The sequence below is a fragment of the Meleagris gallopavo genome, chromosome 10 (assembly GCF_000146605.3).
Source record: "Meleagris gallopavo isolate NT-WF06-2002-E0010 breed Aviagen turkey brand Nicholas breeding stock chromosome 10, Turkey_5.1, whole genome shotgun sequence".
In the NCBI taxonomy this organism is placed as follows: domain Eukaryota; kingdom Metazoa; phylum Chordata; class Aves; order Galliformes; family Phasianidae; genus Meleagris; species Meleagris gallopavo.
Genome location: NC_015020.2, coordinates 23738459 through 23752153, shown reverse-complemented (window position 1 = coordinate 23752153; position 13695 = coordinate 23738459). Strand labels below are relative to the sequence as shown.

The 13695-nt window shown below is 39.6% G+C and overlaps 1 protein-coding gene across 2 annotated transcripts in view; it reads right to left on the bottom strand.

Moving 5' to 3' along the window:
• Window positions 1-1525: 1525 nt before the first annotated feature.
• ELAVL4 (ELAV like RNA binding protein 4) overlaps window positions 1526-13695 on the bottom strand; it is a 39105-nt gene continuing 26935 nt past the window's right edge. The window contains exons 3-6 of one of the 2 annotated variants that reach the window (XM_031554917.1): window positions 9077-9230; window positions 8458-8683; window positions 7097-7135; window positions 1526-2904 (exon numbers count right to left, since the gene is read on the bottom strand). In XM_031554917.1, the coding sequence (XP_031410777.1) occupies window positions 2577-2904; window positions 7097-7135; window positions 8458-8683; window positions 9077-9230 (747 nt within the window). In that variant the 3' untranslated portion in view covers window positions 1526-2576. The remainder of the gene's footprint in view (window positions 2905-7096; window positions 7136-8457; window positions 8684-9076; window positions 9231-13695) is intronic. The other variant, XM_031554918.1, reaches the window with a different exon arrangement.

The following is a 13695-nucleotide window of genomic DNA, read 5'->3' as shown; positions in this document are numbered from 1 at the left end:
TGAATATTCTTAGTCTGGTCCAACCAAGACATTCGTCTCCAAGACCTTGCTTCTGAGATCAGACTAACATCTCCCTCATAGAAGGTGTGGCTGGGATCACTACGACATCTGAACACGGTTAAAAATGTGGAAAGTCCATAGCCATTCTACACACTTTCATTTATTGTCTGGACAATTAAAGTACAAATAATTCAAACACAACAAGGTTATGAAAAAAACATTTACAATACTTTCCCTCAGAAATGATCTAAACTAGCAAGGTTAACATGAAGTCATTCATTATAACTAAAGTATACAACTGCCTGGTCCTAAGAAAGATTTTTTTAAATTATTATTATTCAGATAGTAAAACACATTGTAGAGAAAAGATTCTGACATGCCTTCCCCACTAATGCTTAGCAAATGCATCAAAACTTTCCCAGCAAACTGCGCTCATTCATAGCAGATGATGTATAAAGGTTTCCCTGAACATTGAATGAGTGTTCCTTTAAACTAAAATCTAACATTGTTAAAGTAAAAAACTGATAAAATTATGATGCAGCCTTTGCTTCAGTTATTTGTCTACTACAAAAGTTTGCCTCTTCAGTGTGAGAAAACAATACTTAGTCTACATGCAGTTAGTGGGTATAGCATGGAAAAAATGCACAAAATAAGCACAAGTTATAAATAACCATAACGTTTTATTACCATTAAGACTAAACTTGTATTGAAAAGATTTTATATAACAAGACAAGAAAAGCAATAGCAAATTTAACTATCAACTAGATTATGCATAGCGAGTAACTGTTTCTAGTACTCAGGGAAGAGCATGACCCTTTTTTGTTTTAAATATATAACCGTACAAAGCACAAACATACTAAAATGATCAGTGCACTGGACATGGGAGAGCACCCCCTCAGTCATTTTGTTCCCTTAGCTCTGTTTTCCCCAATCTGAATTACATTAAAATAAAGACCCAGTTGTTTTCTTTTCTACTGTGCAGTAAGAAAAAATATTCACAACAAACATGACAATATATCAAACAATATTTCTACACAAGTTACCTTGATACCTCTGTCACTTAAGTATCATAAGAAAACATTTTAAGACATATACAAACAAAACTAGCAAAGTGTTACAACTTATAATAAATTAACCAAAAGAAAAAATAACTTTATATATATATATATTTATATTATATATACACATACACACACAACAAAATGACACAATAATATGCTTCTTCCCATAGTTTAAGTAAACAAATAAGTAGACTAGCCAAACTAGCTATATTTGATTTTGGCCATATGCATCACATCGGCAATTAAATAAATAAGTGTTTCAAGCAACATAAACAGTGTTCCAAATGTGCCAACACAGCCCAATTATATTAGCATGGGCTATAAAGTGAATTTGAAAATTCTTAACAAATTTAAAGCAAATGTATTCTTTCTAAACACATTACATTTAACTATGATACTAAGATATGTAAATAATTTCGTAGCACCTACTGCTCAAACCAAGGAAGTTTTTGATCAAAATTAAGTTTTTTTTCTTTTTTTTTTTAAACTTTTGTTCTGCTGATATCCCATACTGATGACTTAAAGAAAAACCATCTTGCAACTCATCTCCTTGCTTTTGGGTTTTGACTGTGGGTAACTGCGTGCCTGGGAAGAACACTCTCCCGTACTGTATTTAATATTTTTATTACATGCTATGAAAAGATACGAAGATCATCTGTTTGTAGCCCATCCTTCAAAAAACAATCTACTAATCCAGTTTAAAACACACATCTTGATCTCTAAAAAGTTACCAGTGCAGTATGAACATGACAAAGTTGTCAATTTCCCCTAAATTAGCCAGTCAAAATATTTTTTCTCAAATCCAGATTCTCTTGTAAAAATTCTTTATATTTTATAAAAATAGATTTTTCTTGAAACCCATTTTCAGCAAAGAGACCACCTCTTTGGCAACATTGTTAATGTTATTTAAATTGTTATGTCATCAGGTATCCCCCTCTACCCCATTCCCTAACAGAAGACTGTTTAGTTCACATGATATAAAAGAAAAAAGGAAAAATAAAAAAAGTTGCAAAATTATGTTCTTCTTTTTGCAATTTTTATTGTTCCTCTTTAATTTACCAGGGGGGTTTACCAATCTGATTAGATCAATGTTTTCAAAAGAAGAAAAGAAAAGAAAAATCTTTTTTCTCGCTTTTAATCCCATTAGTTTGTAAAAATTGTTTTTGTTTTCTTATTTTTTTCAAATGAGTGAATGGTCATCTTAAAAAGACCCACCTTCAAGGAAGGTAGTAAAACTAGCTGGCCGGGTAAAAATCCCTGCACATTGTTATCTATGTATATTATATTCAACAACGACAGCTATGAAAGAACATTCAATGCATCAAAGGTTTTTTTTTTTTCTAAGCATTATAAAATCCTTTCCTGTTCCTCACAGGATATCCAATGTTTTAATACTTAGGCAACACTGGCTTATAAAGTCCATGGTTGAATATAAGCCTTGAAGAGTTTTTTTTGTTTTGTTTTGTTCGTATATATATTTATATATATATATTTTAGTAAGTAAGGATATGAAATTCAGGATTTGTGGGTTTTATTGGTTTTAAAGGAAACTTGCAATACTCTGTCTCCTAAACGGTATCCATTAAGGCTGGCAATCGCCATGGCAGCTTCGTCGTAGTTGGTCATGGTGACAAAGCCAAATCCCTTGCACTTGTTGGTGTTGAAATCGCGGATCACCTTGACATTATTGACTGCTCCGAAGGGACCAAACAGCTGCCACAGCACGCTCTCATCTGAGTCGGGAGACAGGTTGTAGACGAAGATGCACCATCCAGTTCCAGTGTGACCAGGTATATTCATTCCGACAAGGCTCGTCATACCATCAATTGTGATCGGGGAGAACCTACCAAGTAAAAAGAGGGGTCTATTCTAAATATATCTCTTGGTACAAGCTACATGGAACCAAGACTTCCAAGTAGATAATTGGGTGTTAGCTTAGGTTCTCAATCCTATCTCTGGAAGATTACCACATAACAACCTGGGTCTCTAACTCCTATGCATGCAGAAGGGATCTCTACTAGATAAAAAAGACAATCTGGGCAGAAAGGCTTTTCCCTTCAAGGATATAGCCAACTGAGATGTTATAAACATCCAGAAGTTCATCCTTAGCACTTCTTTCAAGTCAAATACGGTCTTCACGTTCTGCCTAAAGGAGTCTGTAGGAGTTTGCCTCATATTTCCAACATCATGTTTCAGAGCGATGAAAAACTAACGCTTTACTTTTAAGAAGTTTGCTGTGCAAAAAACAGTCTTCGAAGTTTAACTGAAAGAGTAACATGAAATACCATTGTCAAGATTCACCTGTACCAGTAACCTCTTTTGGCTGAACATACTATCAGAGAGCTCTGGAAGTGGTAGATTTTAATTCTCCCCTCACAGCCCTTATCTGACAAACTGGGAAAAAAAATCCAGTTTAAAAAGTCCTAAAGCCAGTCAGCCAAATAGACAAAGATTTACGCAGCAATCACAGAAGTCCATCAATGTCATCAGTGGGCATATGTCACTAATACCTTCATACTGTGAGACTCCATGTCCATGCAGGATCTTAGGCTCTTCAGATAGTCAATGGAGAGAGAGACAAGCTCCTGGAAATCTAACACAGAACTTTAAGCCCCCTGCACTGCCTTTTAGGGGCCTGTTGTGTTTATCTGAACATGTGAACTAGAAAGCTGAAGCCAGGTGATGTGTTCATGGACAAAGAACTGACACAGATAAGCACAGGCTGGGCAGGACCTATGGAGGACATCTGAACAGCCTTCTGCTTCAAGCCAGACTAAATGGCCTCACCCACAAAACATTCTGAAATCTTCAAGAGTGGTAACTTCACTTGAAAACCTCTGCTCTGGGTTTGACCATCCTCACTGTTCACAATTCTTCCCATACATCCAGTTGAATTTCCCTTGCTTCAGCCTGTTTCTGTTGACTCTTGCCTTTCGCGCAAATGAACTCTAAGAGCTTGGTTTCATCATCTTTTTAATGCCCTTGCAGGTATCTGAAGACAGCAGTCGGGGGCTGAATTCTGCACTTGCCTTTCCTGAATTTCACCAGGTTCCTCCAGCTCAGCAAGGTTACCCCAAAAGCAGCCACAGCCAACAGCACAAGGGACTGGCCCACTCCTGCACCACACCAGTGCTGCCCAGTTAGCTACAGGGGGGTGCGCTGCAGCCTGTGACTCAGGTTATTAATGAGGATGTTAAGCAGTATCAGCCTTCAGGATCAACATAATTTTCCATTCATGAGTTTGAAAAAAAATGACATGATTTCTGAAGCTACACTTTGGGATATGTTTTAAAATAACTGCACAGAGAAAAAGTCTTAATAAAAACCCAGTTTCACACCAATTCAATGATGAGTTTTAATACCAGAACTGAATAATAATTATTCCTCAGGATTTTGAGGACTGAGGGAATGGAGGGGGGCACTCGCAGCATCACTAAGATGCTCGTTCACGCTCCAAGACTTCTTTTATAATTCCAATGTTTCCACACCCGTTTTGCTATCCACACATTATGCAGTGCATACTTCATAACTATAAAAGAAACTGCATACTTGATGGCTGCTTCTTTTGACTCCTGATGGCACTTTATACATATATTTGAGGAGAGTAGATGCTTGGAATACGCATTTGGAGCTGAAGAACATCACTGGGGTATTGCTACGCTATAAATGAGCAGTTTGCAAATGCTCACAGCCTTGGATCTTCAGACATACACAGACGTTTGTAAAAACAGCTTATTAAGAATAAATGACAGTCTTCCTACTGAACTTCACTTTTTGCAAGTGAACATCCTTTAGTTTCTCTCCCACATACCGGATCTAGCAACAATATCGCAACAGTTCGTTCAGCAAGGCTCTGCTAACTTGCTTCTACAGCTCAGGAAATGGAGATGGCAGGACAAAGCCAGTTTATATGATCTTTCTACTACCTGACATGATGGAACTGTACAGAGGGCTGCAAGGACAAGAGCTTGTACAAGCCAACAGCTTCACATTCCTTTGAAGTCAGTAAGACGGAACCTAAAGCCCACTGCTGTTAAGTGCCACTGTGCTAGTAACATATGTAAGCCAGAAAAACAGTTGACTGTTTTCTGCTATGTTTAAGATGAAGACAGCACTAATGTGTACACAATCTTGTACGTGACATTACTGTAAAACCTGTAGAATGCACAGAGCCATGCCTATCATGCTCTTACATAAAATTCTGCATTAGGAAGTTCGGCATGGATACAAAGGGGTAAGGTTTCATACAGTTCACTCAAGAGCAGTTTTTCCCCTTGATATATTTAGTAGCTACACAGCTTTCTACCAGTGGGCCATGAACACAGGAGATAACACGATTCCAAGGAAAACATCCATGAAACCAGTACAACAAGTTTACTGACACAAATACAACATTACCTACTGGTGGGAGCAGAGCTCCGAGTTACACACGTGGCCTGAAGTCAGTGTCAATAAAACCTACGGTCCACCCAAGCACATCTCATCTGCTGTCTGTATTCCCCTAAATACAGGATGCAGGAGAACAAACTGAGCCCCTGCACCCAGGAACACTACATAGTTTAAGTCAGTTCCAGAAGCCAATACAGTACTTTTCTAGTGACCCTACATCTATATAATTACAGAATTTGCTAGTAAAATTTTTCAAGATCTGAAGGAAGGAAAAAAGCCAATCCAAAATGCCTGAAGAACAACTATTTAAAACAAACAAGCTGTTGCTACTTCAAGTTCATGCAGATGTATGACGAACAAGCAGGAAACTCATTTTTGTTCTTTCTGAAGCTAATAAGAAATCAGAACTGGGAAGCCTCACTAGTTAGAACCAAGCACTGCAATTCTGAAGGAGTAAAAAACCAAAGAAAACTCCCTGAACACCACTGTCTTCCGAGAGTTATTCGCATCTGATAGATACTCGAGGCTCTGAGTTCCGCAGTTTCTGGCAATTCATCAAGAGACAAAGGAGAGGGAAGAACTCAGGAGATGCAGAGCATGGCAGATTCTGGTGCTAGTTCTGAGACCACCACCACTAAGATCACAGTCATGAAAACAGTGCACTGACGAACGAGGAGCATGCAGGGGAAGCATGCAGCCTGTTTTGAGCACTGCTTCACTTCCATAAAGCAATCTCTCTCTGTACAGCAGCTACTGTGGCAGCAGTTAGAAGTATGCTGCTGTCTTCTGCTACAGATATACTTACCGTGCCATTTACAGCATGAGCTTTGTAAAAAAGATCAAGCCATTTTCATGTGTGGTGAGCAGACCACTTCAGAAGATTAAGTAGTATTTTCTCATCTTAACTGTGGGAATAGCTGGATGTCTTACATCAGGAGTAAGAATACAGCTTTATTTTGCCGTAAAGTTTGCTTGCATTGATGTGTGCCATTAGGAGAAACACTGACAAAGTCAACTCATTTTAGCTATCAGACATTGAACACACTGATGAACACAGCGCAAGTGCACATCAGCTGGACTTTCACACACAAGAGCACATACACACAAACACATCGCTACTTGAAACAAAAAATAAATCAAGCATCACTAAAATTTCAAAGTATTAAACCTGTAACAAAAGAAACATAGGGCAGATTAAGGTGCACACAGCTACAGCCTGAAGTCAAACGTGGGAAGCCTGACATAGGACGATGAAGGTCTTAACTGAGATTTGGACAACAGTAGCTGAATTCCATTTTCAGCTGTTATGTTTCACATAATCAAATCAGAGATTATTTAAGAACTCAGTAGTTAATAGTTCTGAGTCTGAACCAAGTAGACAGGACAACTTGAGTTTGAATGCTTGTAGCTGTTGCACCTCAACCATTTGAGAAGCCCGCCTGTAAATAAAAAAGGTTGAAAAACCCACAGAATTTGTGTGGCCTTGAAAACGAACAAAACTGAAGTCCAAACTTAAAAAGAATTTGACATGCTGGTGGAAGAAAAGAAGGAATTAAAAAAAAATAAAGTTAGTGAATTAAAAAAATAAATCGTAGCACCAATCTGTGCCAACACGGACATCTGGCAATCTGTGGAATTCTAATTACCTCTTTACGCCATAGGCCATATTAAGCAAATTGTCCAGCCTGAAAAGAGAAGGAGGGTCTTTGGGTTAATGTCTCACAGATGGCAAGATCGCTCAATGGAACTATTATTAATAGCGTTCCATTTTCAAAGAAGAAATGTTCAACAAGTTTCCCACACATCTAAAGAGCCTAACAACTCGTGGCCTGCTTTGTTAAGTTTGAAATTGTGCTTAAAGTTTCCACCACTGCATTTAAAGCAATTTTAATTCATCTATGGCCTTAACAAAAACCTTACTTCTCCTGGTTTGATTTGGTTTTAACAAGATTGACTTTTGTTTTGTCAATTTAGACAGTATTACGAAATTTTTGCAAATATTCAACTGCTCACCTTCCAAATTAACTCGGAAAGAATGACAGTACAAAATGAATGGAATTGAAGATCTTGATTTTAGCTACTTTAACAATCTCTCCACTAGGATAAACTTAGTAACAATCCTGCACAATACATCCGTTCAAATGACCACAGAGTTTTGCAGAATGCATACAATCATCAGCTTTCTGTAAACCCTTTACTGACAGAAGCTGTAACTTCACAGAACACAGCTGCATTGTCAGATACACTAAATACATGTTTGCTTCTGAATCAAATTACTTTATGATCTTCATTCATTAGCACTTGCTAACTAGAATAACCTTTGAGTAATTTGGTAAAGCTACTCAGTTATAGAAACATTCACTTTTTTTCCCCAAAAAGCAGCTTCAATTTGAATGCTGAGTTGCCTGAAAGCTGTTAAAAGAATAACGAGGACATCATGTATTGCAAACGCTGGCTTATGTATCAGATGGAATCAATATATTCAGAATATATACAATAAGGTATCTCCAAAGATATTTTTGGAAACACATCAAGCACTAATACAAGGTCTCTTCACAGTAAGAGCAGATATCTTAGGCTAAATTTAATGATACTGCTGCCGACTGGAACAAACTCAGCTTTTTTCCTGCTACCAATCCATTGTCATTAACATCAAAGTCTAGGCTGCATCAAAACTGTAATAATACAGCAGAAAATAAAAGCATTACCAAAAAACCTGCTAAGAACAGGGTAGTCACTGCTCATTTGATTATCAGTGCAACTTTGTTCTGTCCTCCCTTTTTTCTGAGGCTTCATGAGATCCGATAGTACAGAACTTCAGCTGTTTTAGTAAATACGACATGACTACTGCTGTCAGCAGATTTTCCTCCTCATTCTCCAGGAAAGAATATTTAATTTTACAAAGAAAATCAGGTCAGCCTACGCAACTAAAGCACATTTCTCCTGCACAGCACCTGCCCCACATCATCGTCGCTGGTAGAACTTCAGTTCTTTTCCAGGTAATTACCTGAATCTCTGAGCCTGGTGGTGAAGCGGTCCAGGGTAGCGTCTGTTGGGAGATTGATACAGCTGTGAAAGGAGTGCCTGGCTTGTTTTCTGGCTGGGGTTATTGGCAAACTTCACAGTAATTGGTTCTGTAGCACCGCTAGGCTTCTGGCCATTTAGTCCCTTTATGGCTTCTTCCGCCTCTATTCTCTTATCAAAACGGATAAATCCCACACCTCGAGAAACTCCTGGGAAGTAGAAACATGCAAACAAATGAATATATGCAGGAACAGCCTCATCTATGTCACGATGAAACAGAATGTTCATTTTGATTTAACACGCTGCTTGCAAATTAAGATAAGTCTTATTATAAAGAAAAATACCATTCCCCAGTTGTGTTCTTCGCAATTAGACCCTACAGTATTTAATATAATCATTTCAAGAAAACAACACTGTTTTCCAACCCCTCATTAAAAAAAGCAACCAAGTACAACTCTAAGCAGTAATAACTACAGAGTACTGGATATGTATTTTACACTAGAAAGAAAATCACATCATCTTAAACCCAACCACCAGCAAGCATGTGCAATTTTACCATCTGGAAAAACATGCACGTGTCAAGGAAACTTTTTTTGTTTAACCTGTGACTTGATCAACCAGAATCCGTGAGGTGATGATGCGCCCATATTGTGAGAATAACTGCTCTAATTCCTTCTGGGTCATTGTTTTCGGAAGGCCGCTGACATACAAGTTAGCATCTCTGATTGATGCTGAACTTGGACGGGCATACGACACCTAGGGATTTAAGAAAAAGAAATACCTATTAGTAAGCAGAGCTGCCCTTTGCATTTTGAAGACAGATCTTATTCTCCACTAGAATAAACTCTACATGCAGTAGGCTGAACAGCCCTGAAGCCGAGGTGCTACCTGTCAAAAAAAACCAAACCAACCAAACCAGGAAAGGTTACAAGAACAAAGGCAGCTGGAGACTTCGACAACAAATGCAAGGGTTCTTTAAGCACAGGCACAAAATAGCTTTTGTTCAGAGGTAGATTAATGTGTGACCTCCTACGCGCTGCTTTGTAAATTTACCCCCATGAGTTGTGGGTGTATGGATGATGTACTGCATCCAACGTGCAATAACCTTGGAACACACCGCACCCTCAAGTTCTAGGGTCTTTTCTTCAAGTATCTGAAGCAGATCAGGTTATTTTCAGAGTGATCTTTTGTGCTCTTTGTATTCTCATCCTGAGCTGGCAAAACCTGCTCCAGATGAAGAGGAAAACACTGGTAAAATGCAACTAACTGAACATCTGCTCAGGGAACTGCATACTGACACTCATCATCATATCTGCAGTTTATCACAAGAAGTTCCCTTGCACTGCAAGCCCAAACCAGACCATAAAATATTATGGCCAAATAAACAAGAAAAGCAAGCTGAGGCACTGCATGTATGCCATCAAAAAATTATTAAATCAAATCCTTCAACTGCTCTTCTGCCTACAAAAAGACAAATCCGGAGCTAAAAGAAAAATCAGATCTATAAACTGTAATCAGATCTATAAATTGTAGTATGTGCATGAAAAGCCCTCTGCACTAAGATATACACATTTAGCATAGCAAATTGAACAAGAACACTTCCCAGATAAGGCCTAATTGCAAGCATTCAGTACAGATCACGAAGAATTACTTTGCAGCACATCTGAAACAGAGTCAGATCTAAACCTGAATATTTTGCACTTCATCTTGATTTAAATATAAACAGATCAGTACATTCCTGCACCATGTCTTAAAATGCCTTCTGGAAGAAATGAGGGGTCCTGTCACAAATATAAAGCTTTCAGTGATCGTTTTCCTCTCTTCCCCAGCCTCAGCCCCAACACAAATGATGTCAAATGGATGTCTTTATGTGTTTTGTGTGTCAAAGAGTTGTCTTTATGCGCTCCACACCTAAAAATAGATGTTGACTCAACACAGAAAATGATGTGAATGACTAATATTTGCTTCCACTATCTTCTGCACATAATAGCAGACAAACTCAAGATTTCTCGTTTTAATATTTTTGGCAACTTCTTTATAACTTGTACATTTATACATAACCTTTTCAAACGAACATTTTGAGAGAAGGCTAAAAAGAGGAGATAAAAAAATTAGGGAAGAGATGGAAAAAAGAGATTAAATAAAACATTTGGATCGACTGAGACAAGCTCAGGGGAAGCACACAGGCCTAACAAGCTGGGGAACAGTAGACATGGTGCCTGAAATCAGTTTTGTTGCGTGTGGTTTGATGGCTTCACGCTCACCCCTCAGGCGAGTACTGCTGCATGGCCACGGTGTGATCTGGCACAGACCCTGGAAGACCAGCTCCAAAGCCTCCCAGAACTGAGACCTGCTACCAGGCACAAGGAACGGGACCAGGGTCAGTGTTTGAGTTTCAGAGCTGGAGGATCAGCCCCACACGGGGTGCAGAGCGTGGTCCTGAACCCATCTCCTGAGGTCAGAGAGGTGCCTGCTGCACCACACCAGAACATCAGGCCAAGCAGAGCCTCTCTGTACCCTGCAAGCGCCTTCCTTAAGACGCACTGCCAAGGTTCAGACACCTCCAGCTTAACCTGCTTCAGAAATAACAATTTAAAAAACACTTAAGAGCCTCTCCGGAGCAGGGGTAGGGACCTCTCCTATTCCTCAAAACTGAGCTCTGCAAAATTAATAAAGTTTCTAGGAAAACAGCCAGAGGTTTCCTTTGGGTTTTCTCACTCTGGCACATTCATTAACCAAACGCCACATTACAGGGAAGATGAAAAGTACTAGGATATGCAAAAACACCGCTTCCCAGAGCGGTGAGTGCCTGACATTTATATATAAGTACATACACACACCTCTACGTAGGAAAAAAAAAGGGCTCAGCTCTTTTCTTGTGGGCTATGCAGAAACGCAGAGCTAAGAGCCTGCATGCTCAGAAATTCATCTTCTCTCAGTACATGTAAGACGCATCATCACTCAGATCTAATTCTTATTTCCTCCTGCAATCAAACACTCAAGTTGCAGGGGAGCCTGGGCCAAAGAAAGAAGCTGCCAAAAGCAACTCAGCTCTCTTCAATATCAAGGAGAAAAGGTTGCAAGCTGAATGGACATGAGGCAGTAGTGTCAATTATTTATCTCCTTCTGAATCTTTTTCATCTTCCCTCTGAGGTCAGCCAATGACAAATCGATTGGTTACACCACACCATCCTGCTTTCAAGCTATTATTCAGTTAGTGCTGAGGAGTGGATGTCTTCCCATGTATTAACTACCTAAGGAAGAAAACATCCACCCCAACCCTCCCTCCATCTGATCAAAAGCAATGTATACTAAGCAAGTTAAAATGGGTGCCGAAATCAGCCCTCATTTTATCACTGAACTATAAAGGACTCAGGAAGGCTGCATTAATTCTTTATTAACATTGCTCAGAGCAGTGTTAATGCTCTATAACAAAATGGCCTGTTGAAAAAAGAATATGGAAATCTCAGCCACCATAAAAAACCAGCATGAGCCAAAGTATACCAAACTGCTGCCTGAACCGGGCATTTCTCAGCACTCAAAGTGTCTGTCCATTTGTATGGGCACGACAGATTATTCTTTGCTCTTCTGCAAGGAAGATAAAATACCATCTAGTCATTTTACAGCTTACCGACCTCTAATGTTAGTTTCTAAAATATACAGAGTAACAGTATCCTAGCTAGGAAATCTCTCGTCTGTGAGCATCAACCTGTAAGGGCTTCTCTCCAGGATGAGCTACCTTCAAAAGAATCTAGGCTGCACTGCTCTCTCCAAACACTGCTGGGGAGATATAGGGTCCAGTATTTGATACCTTTCACAGTAATGAACCATTCTCTTTGCTCATGAGCAAAGAAGAATCTCCAAGTCAAAGTAATTACTTTCCCTATTGATTCCATACTATTTCCCAATGCAGGAAACTTTTCGAAAAACATCTAACCTCCAGACTTCCCATCACAAATCAATGCAGTCTGGTCTTTCCAAGTCAGAGAGCCCACAAAGACACTCAGAGGCATGAACGCATCCCATTTGTCTTCCAAGGCATGGCTCTGAATGTTATCAGCCACCATTTCAAGAATGATGCTCCTAACTGTTTCACTGCTGTTTCTCTTCAAAGACTCCTTCAGCTCAAATGCTAATCCTGGACTTGTCAAAGTCCTTATGAAACAAACCAGAGTGACCTCCCGGCTGCTGCCCGCTCCAGAGAGGACATCACTGTTAAATGACACGCTGGGCAGCCTTCAGAAAGTCCTGTGTAACATCTTCAGAAGTACTGAGCTTCACTGTGACCTTAAAAACATTTCTGAAAGGCTCTGTTTTGCCTGCTTGATAAGCTCTCAGAAGTATGATCACTGGCGTGATTTTGGGGTGAGTCGCTCAGCTTTCATGCAAGGCCCAACTACGTAAAATGGGGACAAACCTGTCCTGTGTCCACCACCTTCTATGGCACTGATGTGCTGGAAGCACTTAGACAGAAGCAGTCAGAGCTCCACACATGCATACAAGCACAATCTCCCTTTCTGACCATGATCTACATAATGGCAGACAACTCATTACAGCCAGAATACACTGTTTCCTCACAGCCACTCACCCATGCCTCAATCCTGTGCCAAAACTCAGTCAGAATTAACTCTGTCAGAACCAACCCAAGAACTAAGATCTGGAATATCTTCATGTCAGAGGCACTACTTTCTAGCCCTGGGCTGAGGATGGCAGTGAAAGGGTTTTTGGAGAGTGACAATACACTTTGCCATATACCAATTCAATGCTAGGACTCATGATTGTTGGTAAGATACAGTCTATCCCAACACTTCAGGGGAAGCATCTACAGATGACAACCTACAGGCACTCCGGCTGTACCAAGAGCTGGACTAAGAAATAATTGCTCCGGCTCTGTAGAATGAAAAGGAGCTCACTGGCAAAACTGAAGCAGTTAAAAAAAGACATTTCAATTAAGAGCAGATGCACAAAACTACAGGTAAAGACTCTCTGGTGCCCGCTGAAAGCAGCGGAGCCAAATCTGAACCTTCAAATTCACCCCTGAAAGGTCCTTTGAGTCACATCATCGCTACAGGCAAAGGGATTTGTTAACCAGCATTGAAGTCCAAGCAAGAATGCAGACAGAAGCCCTTAAAGAGCAAAAACCTCAACTTCATCACAGCTTTCCAGATCTGAAAAATCCTTCCATCCAAGGCTTTATCCAAGTGCTGCAGTTGCAGCATAC